This window comes from Pygocentrus nattereri, chromosome 13 (genome assembly GCF_015220715.1).
Source record: "Pygocentrus nattereri isolate fPygNat1 chromosome 13, fPygNat1.pri, whole genome shotgun sequence".
Taxonomy (NCBI): Eukaryota; Metazoa; Chordata; class Actinopteri; order Characiformes; family Serrasalmidae; genus Pygocentrus; species Pygocentrus nattereri.
Genome location: NC_051223.1, coordinates 5,311,729 through 5,327,502, shown reverse-complemented (window position 1 = coordinate 5,327,502; position 15,774 = coordinate 5,311,729). Strand labels below are relative to the sequence as shown.

The window sequence follows — 15,774 nt, the reverse complement described above, 5'->3', positions numbered from 1 at the left end:
CAGCACTTCTTGGTGTGGGAACATCAGGGGTGGTCCTGTAGCTTCATGTTAAATAATCACCTATTCTAATCATTTGGAAGATCAGATGTTTGTCTGACCATTTATAGTATAGTAGTGAAGGTCAGCTGCTATACTGGATTAGTTTGGACAATTTCATGAAACCTTTCCACCAAACAAGTCCACCAACATCAAAATTCAGAAAGTTTAATACTTGTGTATTAAAAGGTGAAACAAAGTGAGCACAGAAAGTTTTCATTTATGCAATATTGTAGTCAAGAATTGAGAGGAAAACATGTAAATAAGGAAAATGACACATCTTCTACCCAACTAGCTGACTCACTGTGCAAACTCCGTGACCGGGAACACTCACTGTTTGTTAGAAACAGAGTTTTAACAGATAACTGATCATTAGAAATGTACATTGATACTGAAATCAGATCTATATCGGTGTATATGTGTGTTTTGCTGTCCATATCGGACTGATGTATAGATTTTGTCACTTTCAATCTTGATACTTGGTGACTGCTGTACTCTGGCAGAGCAAAGTGTTTAGGCAACATTAGGCTGCTGTGCAAAAACATCAGCATTTTATTCATTTTACGGATTTACTTTCTACAATTTAATATGTTTATGCATTAGTGTATGACACCAGCTCACAGTTGCTATATTGGTGGATCCCTGGTGACAATAGCATTTGCTGCCGTCATTTTACAATGAATGGACCAACAGAAATGTTCTAGAAATTAGTTTTACATTTTGTATATTACAATTTAGTTGTCTTCTATAAAGTTTTATCTTGTAGACAGGTTTTGTTAAGACAGTGGCAATTTGTATACTTGATCACTGAAGATTAAAAACTACCCTCCACACACAAAGCAGCGTGTTAGATGCAGGCTGGAACTCAATACTCCAGAAAAGGAGATCTCCAGGAGGAGGGTTGGTGACCACTGGTATAAAGCAAAGGTGCCAAAATTGTGCTCCTTCAGATCTGCTCTGCAGAGGTCAGTTCTAAGCCTAATCCAACACCACCTACAGATACTAATGCAGTGGTCTCCAGCCCCAGTTCCACAGAGCTGCCTCAGCTCATTTCCAACCACAATCCACCACACCTGCACCAGCTAATCAACCTCCTCCCAAGTCCCAAATTGGCTGGATTAGATGTGTTAGTGTTGGGGAAAGCGCAAAGCCGCTTATTGGACACAGGTTGGAACTAAACTATGCAGGACAGGGTTTGGATCTAGCATCTACCAGAATACTTAAGTCAGGGTTGCCCAATGGTCCTGGAGATCTACCACTCTGCACAGTTTAGCTCCAGCCCTAATCAAACACATCTGGTCCAGGTAATGAAGGCCTTCAGGGACATCTGAGCATTGTGTGTTGGATCTGAACTCTCCAGGACAACGACTGGGCACCCCTGGTCATCAGGGCTGAAACTAAACCTTGCAGGAGGGAAAAAGAAATGGACTGGGTATCCCTGACGATATTTTGCAAAGCAAGATTTCTTAATAAACTTAGTTAACTTGGGTCTAAAGTTTGTCCAGTAGAAATGTCCATCTCTTGTCCAATTAGACAGGCTTAGTTTTTGGCCTAAAGCAAAAGTTCAGCTCAAAATCATTTAAACCATTTCTAAGTGAGGATGTTCGCTTCTTTTTTAGCTTTACACTAGTGCTGCAAGCTAATGTAGCTAATAAAAAGCATATCACCAATTTGCTCCATGCTAAATATGCCTAACTTGCCTCCATTTGTGTCAAGTAAGCACACCTGTTTTTGCAGTTTTTGTCTATCTTTACACACAACTGTATGTCAGAAACCACACAAGCAAGTCTGAGATAAGTCACTGCAGCTGGAATATTGTTTCAACTGTATTTGGCCAAAACATCACTGACTAACCAAGAAAAACCATTGAGAAATCAGTAAAGTTGGGCATGTAGAGGCTCTTTACGAATCAAGTTGTGTACTCACGGTTTAGGCTAGTCCAGCATTAACCATTATTTACCATCATGAAACCACCAAACATTCAGTCTTGTAAGTCACTTTAACACAACTGTTTCCTGTTCTTCGCAGTTGATAAGACATCCATGCAGCATCTCAATGGACAATGGAGAACGATGGGAGTGGATAAGTGTATCCACCTTCCAGGAACAGTACCTCCGCACACAAGACCATTAGGTACAAACGACGGAAGTAACAGTAAAAGTGTTTACCTGTGGCTTGATAACGAAATTACTGGATACTATAATACGGGAGCTGGCTATGATGTGTAATAACTGCTTGGGCATCTAAATGATTTCTCCCCATGTAATTATGAAGCTGGAGAGCCATCCATCTGCTTGTGATTTGTAATTCTGACATTTCCAGTTACTGTTTGAAATCCACAAGAACGTGAACATCTTCCGAGCTTCTTCCAAGCATACAGAGGCACACGTTTATGACAAACTGTGGAGAAGCGGTGGGCCTCTGGGAGGCTGGTCCTGCTTTAGCGGTTGTAGAACTGGGAGGAGACCCAGGCCAAGCCCCATTTGAGGTTGGTAAGCATGAACTTCAGGGCTTTGGTCCACTGCTCCTCCGAATTAAACTGAGTCTTTATGGAGTAGGATCCTCCGCTGCCACCCGTGTCCTCTATCTTTCCCTTATCCACGTCCATTCTGCTCGGAGAAGACAAATGCAGTGTTAGCACTCAAACTGTCAAGGAGCACTGGGGATATATGGTGGAACAAGCCTCATGCAATCGTTCCCAGGTTTTTTCCTGGAGATCTTGCGTCCTGCAGAGATTATTCACAGCTCTGCTGTATAACACGAGGCTCAAAAGCCCATTTCATGTGTCAAACCCAGAGCAATGCTGGATGAACTTCTAATGAATTCTGTGGTAACATTTTCCTGAAGGGTGTAAGCGTTTCATGACAGCTGACATAAATCTAAACACAAAATTTTAAAGGCTCATTCCAAGAAACATCAATTGTCAAGGGTGAAATCACATCAGCACTGAAAGAAGAACCCTTTAAGAAAACTACATATTATTAAAAATGCTTATGCAGGTTTATGCCGATTATAATTATAGAGTAGCCCTTCAGTAAAAAGTGTTACCAATTCTTTGGACATTTGGAGACTTTCTCCAGGAACAAGGCAGGAAGTAATCTAGACTAGTTTTGTCGGCTTTCGTTCAGATTGTTCATATTCACATATTCTCTTGCCTGTATGGTAGGCAGAAGCCGGTGTCGCCCTTCTCAACCTCCTCTTTAAACTGCTGGACACAATCCAAAAAGGCCACCATTGCATGGTCAAATTTGTTATCCCAAAAGAAGCGCAGACCACCGGAGCAATACAATGGTAACTCCTAAGAGACCAAGAGAATGACAAGACAGTGACACAAGGGATTAGACAAAAATAGAGCGTATTTGAATTAAGGCATCAGCAGTAAGGCATGCATGTTAAACAGTTCAGGAAACAAAGAGAACTACGCCTAAGAGGCTACACGCTGACCTCATTCCTTTACTTTTTTTCCTGGTTGCTGTTGGAACAAAACCTTGTACATTTACATTTACAGCATTTGCCTGACGTTCTTATCCAGCGCGACTTACAATTTGATCATTTTGCACAGGTAGGTGAAGGTCATGTTAGGAGTCTTGCCCAAGGACCCTTACTGGTATAGTGTAGTGTGCTTACCCAGGTGGGGAACTGAACCCCACGCTACAGTGTCGAAGGCAGCGGTGTTGCCTACTTAATTTTGTGGTTTCATTTTAGCTGTTTTTTTTTTTTAAATAGAATTTGAAAAATCCAGCTACCTGTTACAATGGGGCTTCCATTAAGACCTACAAATGTTCAAATTTTACAATAAATGTAAATGCAGATCCACGACCCTGAGGGACAAGCAGCTTAGAAAATGTGTGTGTGTGTGTGTGTGTGTGTGTGTGTGTGAGAATGCAGATGACTGTACCCACCTTGGATTTGTCTGTAAGGGATTCCAAGTAGGAGTGGTTTCCATATGGAACTAGTCGATATCTGCCCAGAAACAATATGCAAATGATATAAAACATAAAAAGTGAAAAGCTGTTTTGCTTGCTTTCTGTTGGTGAACGTTTTTTTGTAGTCTTGTATTCATGCAAGTACATAAAAACGCTCAGGATGCCATTTATAAGAGAAGGAGAGGCTCTGCAGGCTTGCTTCCAGTTGAAATGAAGACATCAAACCTTAAAGAGTGTCTGTTGCTACACTCAAAACTATCAAAACTGTCCTGGCATGAACTGGCGAATTACATTTCAGTTGTTAAGCATGCTGGGCGCTACCTCTGGAAACGAAGGCCCATCTTGTTGGCAAGAGCATGCAGGAGAAGCACAGTCTGGCCCCAGGCTGCGTTAATCTCATTCCATTCCACAGGCACGCTGGGTAAACGGCCAAGACGGAAGTTATTTATCGTTCCGAACTGCCCACTGTGCCTACAGAGAAAAGGTCCACAGAGAAATAAATGAGAATACAGAATCATTGAACAATTGCATATAATTCTTTTTGAATATTGAAGGATCTGAGGAGGACAAGAAGCATCCACACACTGTTAATAGCTTCCAAAACCTGTAATCTCATGACTTGGAGTGATGTTTCGAGATAACTGCCTATCTGAGCTCTACCAAGCCTCCCACACCCCTTAGCATCACATCTCGGTCTAGCAGCTGTGTTCAGTGTTTTAAACGTTTGCGACTGTAATCCCTCTCTTTACATGGACTCATTACACTTCGCTAAAAGAACTGAACAAGAGGGAGACTTGAACTGTTACCAGATATGGAAGGTTGCGTTGAAGACATTGGTCTTTTTTAGCCTGTCCAGCTGGGCCTGACAATAACGCATCTGGTTATCTACGCTCTTCAATTCGTCATCCAGCTCCAGCTGCTGCCGCTTGAACTCACAGTACTCTTTCTGATACCTGTGGAAAGGAGGCAGAGAGATCTAACATATCGCTACATACATTACCAGTCAAAATGTCTATGTAGTTCTTTATATTAACAATACAAAAAATATTTTATACAACTTTTTTCATTTAGGCTTTGAAAATACAGAGCTTGAATGAATTATTTAGCAATCATTATATCATCCTAATTACTATGTTTCTTGTTCAAAGTTAATTAGTGGAATGTTGGTCCCCCATAATGTATTTTAACCAATCAGTTGTGTTGTGATGAGTGGGGGCGGGGTCTAAATAGCCCTATCTGGCCAGCTTATATTTGTGATTGGAGTCATTGGATATAAATTATTTCATAGTTTTGACGCCTTCATTGTTTTAAAATGTGCACAATATTAAAGTAAAACAGTTCTATGAGTGTCTAATCCTTTGACTGGTGTACAAAACATAAGTTACTTAAAATTCCTTAATCTTGGCCCATTTTTCTCTTTTTAAAGTCACTGACATGACATTTGAACACTTTCTTCAGTTTGAAGTCTTTCTTGAACAGGAAACTACTATCCAAGGCCCCAAGATGCTGAAGCGTCTATAAACAAATTAAGGCCTTTAGAAAATAGTTATCCTTATGATTCTTTTGCATTAAGCTAAACACCCAATAAGCTTTCACTCTTTGTAAGCTATGCTGACATTTTTTGGTGAAGTAGAGGAAGTGTTGGACAGACATCCTAAGGTAGTAATGTTTTTGCACTTGTATACAGTGTAGTGCAAAAGTCTGAGGCCACACTAAAAAAAATAGTAATTTTCCTCTTTAAACTGGTATATAAACAAGGTTATGACAAGTAAATTGAAGAATATTCAAGAACTTGCGCTACTGAAGCAAATGAGACACTGACTATGTTAAAACCTTCATGCAAAAAGGTCAAACTTGTTTCAGTCTTATCTCTTCAACTGAAACTCATGTTTAAACGACTCTCAGGTGGATTTGTTCTACTGAACAGAAGCTTTTACACAAACTTGTGGAGTCACTAAAGCTACAGGGCGACTAAGGAATCCATGTACAAATTTCAAAAATTCTACTTTTCACTCAAATTCCATTCTGCTGATAATATAATTTGAGTATCAAACTAGAAAAAAAATGCAAAAAAGAAGCATTTTCAGTAGGAGGACCTTAGACTTTTGGGCCCACTGTGCTTTATTATGTGTTCTTTTGATTGTTTTGAGTGGACACAAGTTGAATTGTGTGAGCACAGACTGCTGCTAAGTAGGCACCAGTTTCTCCTAGGTAACTTCAGTATGACGGATTAGGTAGATTTCATTCCTCCCTAACTATGTTAACATTAATGATAGCCTAGGTAATACTACTGGTGTTCAGACATTCTATCTATAGTCATTCTGCCTATAATTAAGCCACAATGGCCAACAGTCATTGTGACCTAGAACAGCAAAGAAGGGAAGTGTTGTTTAAGCATTTATTACACACTCTAAACCTCAGGCCCTGGTGGCCCAAAATGAATGAGGTTTTCTCCCAGACAAACTTTTAAATGTTTTTGGCTGCCTCTCCAAACTCACAGAAATCCCCTTTTGTCAACTCCCTTATTGTTTCTCTCCTTTCCCATCACTCACTGCAGCTCCTCTGTGTCCAGCTGCTGGGTGTGGGTGCGGGCCTCGGACAGGTCCCTGGCCACGGCCTCCCGCTGCTCCTCGATGGCCTCCAGCTTCTGGATCAGTGCCTCTTCCTCCTGCTTGAGCTGCTGCAGCTCGTTCAGCAGCGAGCCCTCGTCCTCCTCCTGCAGCTGAGACAGCAGCTCCAGACAGTTCCTGTCAATCAAACCACACGGTCACTGTCAATCAAACTGTCAGAATTCCTTTTCTTTTAGGAAATTATTTTGCAGGACATTTTTGAATGAAAATTATGGACATATGAGTGAAATTTGTATAAAACAGCCCTTAACAACTCCTTAATGGCGAGCTGGTCACTCACTAGGGTTAGTGACTCACATCTCCACTCCACTCTGTAATACATGATGACGGGCATTTATGATCAATACATGTTTTGTTGACGTGAAAATTAGGTAACACAACCTCTACAGAGATCATGCTTTTAATACAGCATGTTTCTGGTAATTTTAAGCACTATTTATATTCATTTGCTGAGTTTAAAGTGTCCATATCACGGAAAACTGAATTTCCTTTGCCTTTTTTTTTTTTACCTAAGTTTCTCCCCAATGTAGTCATCTCCAATTCCACCCACTAGTTAGGACTCCCCGCCCAAACACCTGCCACCTCTTTTTTATGAACTGCTGCTCATGCAATGTCATTGGACAGCCAAATACGCTCAGAGGAAAGCGCCAACCGCCAGGTCTGTTACGTCAGCTAATGGTTTCTGGTACATAAAACCTCACAAATGTTATAAATGGGGAAAAAATTACATGTAACCAAAAGTGTAGGATATGGGTCCTTTAGCATATTGTACCATAACGTTTGTACAGGCCACATGTGTTAAATTCAGTAAATAAACAGGAGGTGTGCATTAAAATGAGCAGAAGTGTGTTCTCTGTAGATGTTTTCACTTGAAAATTGTCCGGGGTGCCCAAACTTTTGTATACGACTATACATGGCCTTGTTTTACAACAAGGCCATTCAATCCTAGTCCTGAAGATCTACCACCTTGGAGAGTTCAGGTCCAACACGCCTGGCTCTAATAGTCAGATGACGGCCTTCGTTAACTAGATTAGGTGTGATAAGTCTTGGAGCTAAACTCTGCAGGACAGCAGATCTGCAGGATCAGGACAGGACTTTTATCAATTTTCTTATTTTCACTATGTTCCAGACTCTAGATTTCAAGGTCTTCCAGGACATGTGGGAACCCTGTACTATGGTACACAAAGGTGCAGCAAATAAAATAAGCAGCATCAGAACTGGAACATCTGGTAGTCATGTTTTGATCTGGTGGTTGTTTCAACTTTCTATTCTTTTCTGTAATCGATCAAAACACGTCTCAGGCCATTTTCAAATGTATACTTCAAAAGCATGCTGTACTGTTTTTATAATCTATATTCCATTATGTATTTAAATATGTTTAAAAATTATTCTGAACTGTCCCAACATAATCAAATCAAACTGGTTCGTGAGGCGTGACTGAGATCTCAGAATCCTAACTGATGTCCAGGTGTCCACAATTTTTTTTTCCATGCAAGATTGCTTATGGTTTTGCATTTTTCCTGGAAAAAATTTGTGACCTTTATTTATTTAAACCCAAAAAAATGTGTATTCCTAATATTTTTAAAACTTTATTTATTACTTTAATTCAAAGAATATATTAAAGTAAACTTCAAATAGTCCTACTTGTAGTTCTGGCACTCATTTTCAGTGATGTTGAGCTGTGTATCCAGGTGGTCCAGCAGTGTGTCCGTACACTCTTCGCACAGCGGGTGGTCCACATCGGTGTGACCCGACATGATGTCAAACAGATCACTTGTAACCTAGGGGACACATGGGGCATAAGGGCTCAATACACTGGAAACTGTGGGTCTCACCGCTCAGACAATCTTTTTTAAAAAGACGTTAATAAAAGTAGCATTTAGTGTTATTTGTCATGTCATGTCTGTGCTGCAGTATTGTACCCCACAGTCTCAGCAGTTTGACAGAATTCATGATTTTGAGTAGTTTTTATGAGCTCACTACAATAGACATCATGCATTACGCAAGTATCATGGCCTAGCTACTAATGTAGAGACTATATTTATCACTGCAGGAGAAGAGCAGGCATGTTTACAACATTTACATTTACAGCATTTAGCAGATGCTCTTATCCAGAGCGACTTACTAGAAGTGATTTGTCTGTCTACAGAAAGTATCTTTGCTAGTTACCAATAGGTTAGAGAGAAAGACGGTCCTGAGCTCAGATACTGCTAGAAACAAAAGTCACTGTTGATACCCATAGAAAAATGAACAGAGTTGGACACAGAGCAGTGCAATACAATAAAATACAATACATAAGTGCAGTACAATACAATACAATCAATACTTAATTCAGCGCTCATTTAAGTGCTGTATAAAGAGACGTGTCTTCAGTCAGCATTTGAAGACATAGTTGAAGACTATCTGTTGAAGTACAACAGATGTACTTATGGTTATACTTCAGATTTTGGCCAGAGTGTCACTTTAAGTCAACACAGTCTCCAGGCCAGAGACATTCCCTCTCTGCACTTTTAAAGACTATAGCTATGCAAGTGACTTTGTTAAGCATTAGATGTAAAGCAATGGAAGGTGCACTGATATTTTTGGACTTGCAGCTAGTTACAGACAGTTGGGGCCAGTATATTTAACTGTCTGTCAAAAGCATTTGGAAAGCACTGGAAACCTTATCCATTCTGGGCTATCTTGGGAACAACGAATGCCTCAGCAACAGTGGGGAAACACACACAGTAAGTTGTGTGTTTTACTGTGGCTATTTCCAAAATAAGTGATACTACGTGGAAATGTGAAAACTAAGAGTCAGTATCAACACAAGCGCATAAAGAAGCTATTTAAAAGCACTGTAACTGCATTGATTTATGCCCTGTGAGTTGAAACAACTGAAATTTCTGATGCTAATTGTTTTGTTAGGGATTTAATAATGGAAGACAGCCTTTAAAAAAAAAAGTATTCCTTTATACAGGCCATTTTTTTAGAAATTCTGTTATACCTTTAGCCTGCGGCTCAGGTTCTCCATGGTACCCCCATCTGAGGCCTCTCCAATGAGAGTGAAGCTGTTTGCACTTTCTGTAGACATCATCCTACAGTTGACCACAGAATTAAGAACAAAAAAATTATACTATCCTACATGCACCTATACTTCCTTTCTCTTTTTTTGGATTTTTACCCAATTTTCTCCCCAATTTAGGCGTTTCCAATTCCACCTGCTAGTTAGGACTCCCTCAATCACACAATGCTATCAACCCTAGGAGGGTGAAGGCAGCACAGGCTTCCTCCAAGACCTGTGAAACCAGCCACCGCTTCCTTAATGTCATTGGACAGCCAAACGCACTTGGTAGAAAGCGCCAACCGCCAGTTCTGTTCACAGAACAGCACATCAGCTAACAGACGCCTGTGCTGAATTGCACTGAGTGATGGGGGGAGGAGGAGGGGTCATCCTACCCATCCAGAGAGAGCGAGGCCAATTGTGCTCTCTTGGACTCCCAGCTACGGGTGGCTGTAGCATCACCAGGGATTGAACTCATCGATCTCTTGATGATAGGGCCAACACTTAGACAGTTGCGCCACTTGGGAGCCCCATTACACATTTCTAAAAACATACTGAAAAAAATATGTGAATAAAGTAACTTTAGAGTCATCATACCTCGCAGGTGGGATATATTTCCTTGAAACTCCATCCTGCTTGCTCTCCACAAATGTTTCCTAGGAAAGAAATTCACACATAGCTACTACCTCTAAATTATTATATGGTCCCTTTTTTCTGAAGCAGAAGCTCAAAACTCAGAGTTATCCATCTAGCCAAGGGAGCTGACCTAATTACAAAATATTATTAACTTAGTTTGTAAATAATAACCAAAAAAATAAAAGAAAAGCTTAAATACACTGGCATGCCACTTCATTAAGTATATCTCCCTGTATTTACACTCTTTGTCCATTTTATCAATTTCACTTACCATATAGGAGCATTTTATGGTTCTACAATTACAGAACTGTGGCTCCTCTGTTTCTATATAAACTTTGTTAGCTCCCTTTAACCTGTTCTCCAATGTTCAGGACCCCTACTAGACCACCACAGAGTAATGAATGCATCATAGAACACTGCACTTACCTCAGGGGGGCTGTCAGCATCACTGCTTTCTGTTTGTTTACTAGGTGTTACGGTGACCAGTGGAGCTAAAAAAAAAAAAAAAGGTTCCAACAGATCAAAATTAATTCCAAACTAACACGAAACACTTAATTGGCTGAACTATCAATAATGATAAAAACCATGACATACTTGCAATTTAGACACTTGATGTAACGTATTTATTAAACAAAAAGGACTTTGATTCAAAAGTGCACTATCCATCAAAAGTCTGGTGACAGCTTGCCTTCTTTTGAAATGTACAAAATACATAATATTGTGGTTTCTTGTCAAAGAACCCTTGCAAAACACCTACTTACTCATTTGAAATGTCTTTCTTGGTATGTACAGCAACTTCACCCTAGCCTCAATTTTAAAAGCTGTGTGTTCCCAAACTTTTGACCAGTATCGCGGCCGACAAAATAAAGTAAGACGAATCTCCACCACTTTCCACCGGCAGGGTCAGTCATCATAAACTCACCGATAAGCTCCTGGATGGTCCCCCGGTCCAGGACGTTAAAGGACGTGTCCAGTTTCAGTGGCTGACTGCAGCGCTGACACACAAAGCTCACCTGCATCGTGGTGCTAGAAGACTTTGAGCCCTCCATGGCGCTGCAGGAGCACAGATACAAACACAGTGGTCACTCATAACAAACATATCAATGGTTTCCTCTTCCTGCTCCAACATAGCCAGACTGAAGCCTAGTGAAAAATCTAATTTGCCAAGTTTTTCCAAATGTAATTGATCAACAAAGATGGTTTGTCTTAAATTAAAGCTCCTGTTGCGGACACATGATGAAAGCTTATACTCCACCGATTTGCATAGTGCAAACAGAAAAAATCTTAATCCAAAGTGGTTGTTACTGCTATAAGCTATTTACTGTTGTGTGTGTTTTTTTTTTACAGCATGTCATACAGTGTGAAAACAGGCAATTCGGCTTCTACAACTGGATGAATGAATTGTAAATTATATTTTTTGCATAATTATTGCTTGTTGAAAAGTTAAGCCATTTGCTTTTTCTACAGTTGTACACTACATGCAACCTTTTATGTATTTTGTATTATGTTAGACAGTTTCTAGTCCAGTAAGAAGATAAGCTTGATCTTAACCCCTTAACGTGGGCCCACAGTCCTCACTCTCAAAACAGCTTAATCACAAGCCTGTGAAGTCCTTATTTCACAACCCCATGTGTTTAACAATAAAAGAGCCTAAATAGTGTTTGCTTGTATATTGGCTGAGACTGACTTAGCAACAAATATATCCACCCAAAAAGTGGTGCTTATTTTCTCCTCGCAGTGACCCTGAATCCCCATTTGCTTTTTTTCTCTGTTTAGGCTATGTAAGATTTTTTCATATTAATGTGCAAGAATTCCAGTCTAGTAAACAAAAAGGAGGAGGAGGATGATGGCCACCCACTACACACCATCATCATGGACAGGAGGAGCATGTTTAGTGGCAGGTTGCTGTCACAGAGCTGCTCAACCGACAGATTCAGGAGATCCTTTGTCCCCAGAGCCATCAGGTTCTTCAACTCTTCCCAGGGGGACCAGCAGAGAAGGGGGGGGACTGAATCTGTATCTCATGCTTATCCTATGTTTATCTATCCATCTGCACGTATAGACAGTGCGCTGCACATATTGCACTTTCTGCATACCTCATTGCGCATCTTGCACATCTGGACATTAGACACTTTATTGGGTACAATATATGCACATATTTATTTATTCATTCTGTGGTCATTATATGCCATCATCTGTAAATTTTGGTACAGTCATTATTGCCCTATATCTCTCATCTCAGGTTATAGATATTATCACAGACTGTGGTGTTTTTTTTCCCCTCCTCTTTTTGTACATATGCCTGTAGACAGGATCAGGTTTATTTATTCTTGTTATATGTCTACACCCATTTACGGTTACTGTATAGTGTTGTGTGTCTGCTAAATTTCCTTTGGGATCAATAATCTCTCTATCTCTCTATCCATCCATCCATCCATCCATCTCTAAACTGTGAGTCCTTCTCAGCCCAGCAATACTTTAACCTCTGGTCTTAAGAGGTTGAGGATTCGGACTGGGAACCACACTGACCTCTCTTGCAATAAGGGAAAACATAGACAGTTGACAAAGGAAAAATCTATAAAAAGGAGTGGAGAAACATTGAAAAGCATCTTATCTTGTGAAGTGTTCATTACTGAGGCATGGATGGCAGGAGTTATGGTCAAAGCCTGCTTAACTGGCCAATGTTTCTGTAGGAACAGTGAGTCAAGTGACATTTGTATTTATCTATAGGAAAGATATCAGTAGGGTTGCTGTTGGGCAGCAACAACAGTCCATCCACAGCTATGTAGAGATATTTATATTCAAAGTCAATGAAACATCAGTTCTTTTGGAAGAATGGCATTCCATCCCTCCAGTTCAGTTCCAGAGACATGGAGAATCTATGCATTGATAACGTTCTTGCAGCTCTCATGGTGGCCCAACACCTTACTTCAGAGGCCACCAACCCTGCTGAGAGATTGACCTTCCTGCAGCCTTTAGCTCCAAACTTAATCGACTACACATGATCCAACCATAGATTTTTGCCTGCAGAAGTCCTTAATTAGCTAAATGAGGTGGACTAGATTTGGGTTGGAGGTAAAATACAAAACACCACTCCTTTTCTAAGTAGGGCTGAAAGATAAATTGTTTTTTTATATTGAAATCACAACTTAAAAGGGTGCGATTTTAATGTTGTCTCAATTGGGAAACATTAACATAATAGATAAGAAAACCTCTTATCTCCAAAATGGTAACTTTACAGGAGAAGGAAAAAACATGCTTTACTTTCAATGCAAGTCAATGGAACCAGACCTTTTTCCAAGCCATTCTGGGCCGTTTCTTTTGGTCCATCCATCATGAAATTTACACACAATGTAAAAGGCAACAGGCATTTTCAAATTATGTCAAAAAAATTTAAAATGACAAAATTGGAGATGCAAGATTTTCTTCTGACAGCAGCAATATGCTGAGACATCACAACCACAACTAACTGGCAATCTGGCATGTTCGACATTCAAGTCTCAAGCCAGAAAAGGTGGATGTTCTAGTCTTCTTGACCAATATACCAGGCCCGGCCCTCAATTTGCAAAAAAAAATATCACAATTTAAATCACAGTCACAGTATCGATCAGATAAATCACAATTATATTTTCCCCAAATCATTCAGCCCTATTTCTAAGACACTTCATGTTGGATTTGTCTCTGTTATTCGTCTCTGACCTTTCCTAGTCAACATGTGCAGCGTTCACATTCACCATTAAACATTCAACACTTATGCCAGTCACTGGCACGACTTCAATATAGTGAACTAGTATATACTCCAAGTGAACCGTTCAAGAAGGATCAGTTTCCTTTCCATTTCCCAGAATCACTGCCTATTAATGTACAGCACACAAATGTACAAAGAGAGAAAGTTGTTTGTAGCTCAAAAAGCTTAGGTTCGTATCGTACATGTCAGAGGTGGACGAAGTACACAAATCATGTACTTGAGTTAAGTAGAGACACCCAGGGTAAAATATTACTCCAGTAAAAGTAGAAGGCCTTACTCTAGACCTCCACTTGAGTAAAAGTACTAAAGTATTTACCTTCAAATGTACTTAAGTATAAAGTAAAAGTACTAAAAGAGTAATTCTGGCTCTGATCTGGTCCTGTTATCATTTTTATAACAAGACTGGCTTCATGAACTCATTTCAGGTGAAAGTCCTCCAGCGTCTCTCTTGGTAAACCAGTCTTTTAATAGAACGTCATTAATTAGTGATGCTGACGTCTATTAAAATGATCATAAGCACAAAACACTGAAGGTAAAGAGTTTCCATCAGGGAGAACCGAGTGGCTCTGAAATCACTTTTTACACACAAGCAAAGTTTCAGTTTCAGATTACTTTGTAAATTAGTTACAAGCTGAATAAAAACTGGCTTTAAACTCAGGATCACAAATAAGTTTTCCTTTACTGTGTTGATCTGTAGGCCTCTGTTCATAAACATAAACTAACCCAAACTAATTTAATATAAAATGAAAGTGTTTGTATGAATTCAGAAAAAAATAAACGCGCCAGTCACGACTGCATATGTGGACATATTTCTATATTGTGCTCTATTTACACAAAGTTAGGTTAGTTCATCATTTAGGTCGACATATGCTCCCAAAGTTTTACACTGCTGCGCTGACGTTGAACTGTGTGCTGCACTGGGTCGGTATGACCAACAGGTCAAAACAAGCTCAGAACAAAGTGACCGCTGGGCCCTGATTGGTGCTCTGGCTTTGCGCTTCTTTTGTTTTGACATGTTACATTTTTATACACACAGAAACCAAAAGGAACCACAGATTTCTTAAAATGTAGTGGAGGAAAAAGTCAGATATTAGACTCTGAAATGTGGTGTTACTGTCCACCACTGGCTACATGCACCACAACCAGCGGTTTAACTCGCCACTCGGCTGGTTAGAGCACAGAGACGCCAACTAAAACGACTAGCGAAGCCTAAAGCAAATTCTGAGAGGAACAAATAAATAACGCTGAAATAATTCACCCGACATTTCCAGGTTTTTACTTTTATGTCTGCACCACAGCGGATTAAAACCCAAAACGCTGTTGTTTTTATGAACCAAACGGCTGAAACGCCAAACCTTCACTGCGGCATCACTCACGCGCAGCTAGCCAAGGGAGCTACCGAGGCCGCACAACACGGTCACTATTTCGGCTCAAGCTGAGCTATTTGAGCTTCGACAAAACGTCTAAACCCTGACTTAATACACTCTGCACAACAGAAACGGAACCAAACCGCCAAACTGCCCGAAACTCCCTGTTAAATCTTTCTTTTCTCTGTGTTGCAGGCGCAGCTTACCCGGCAGCTTCCTGCTGTTTGTTTGTTTGTTACCGGTGACGTTTCGGTGACGTAGGCACAGAGTTTTTTTTTTCCTGCTTATTTTATTTTATGTATTTATTGCACATACAACTATCGTTTCCTTCGAGGTTTACACTTAAATGTTGACACGTGTCAATTCAATCGTATTTCCCCCAAATCTA

At 40.1% G+C, this 15,774-nt stretch overlaps 1 protein-coding gene across 1 annotated transcript; it reads right to left on the bottom strand.

The window, feature by feature from the left end:
• Positions 1–188: 188 nt before the first annotated feature.
• becn1 (beclin 1, autophagy related) lies at positions 189–15,681 on the bottom strand. Its single transcript, XM_017704552.2, has 12 exons — positions 15,593–15,681; positions 11,194–11,324; positions 10,698–10,762; positions 10,233–10,291; positions 9,579–9,669; positions 8,237–8,373; positions 6,515–6,709; positions 4,769–4,915; positions 4,284–4,433; positions 3,939–3,999; positions 3,192–3,334; positions 189–2,645 (listed from the first exon to the last, which is right to left on the bottom strand). The coding sequence occupies exons 2-12, from the start codon at positions 11,318–11,320 to the stop codon at positions 2,477–2,479; spliced, it is 1,344 nt and encodes a 447-aa protein (XP_017560041.1). The 5' UTR covers positions 11,321–11,324; positions 15,593–15,681; the 3' UTR covers positions 189–2,476.
• Positions 15,682–15,774: the final 93 nt, after the last annotated feature.

What these genes read in the sequence shown, in the direction of transcription:
- becn1 (XM_017704552.2), bottom strand. Translation starts at nt 11,320, where the DNA reads ATGGAGGGCTCAAAGTCTTCTAGCACCACGATGCAGGTGAGCTTTGTG. An exon ending in ATGCTGACAGCCCCCCTGAG is followed by an intron (nt 10,292 to 10,697) that starts GTAAGTGCAGTG and finishes TTTCTTTCCTAG; the next exon opens with GAAACATTTGTGGAGAGCAA. An exon ending in CCCTTACAGACAAATCCAAG is followed by an intron (nt 3,335 to 3,938) that starts GTGGGTACAGTC and finishes TTGGTCTCTTAG; the next exon opens with GAGTTACCATTGTATTGCTC.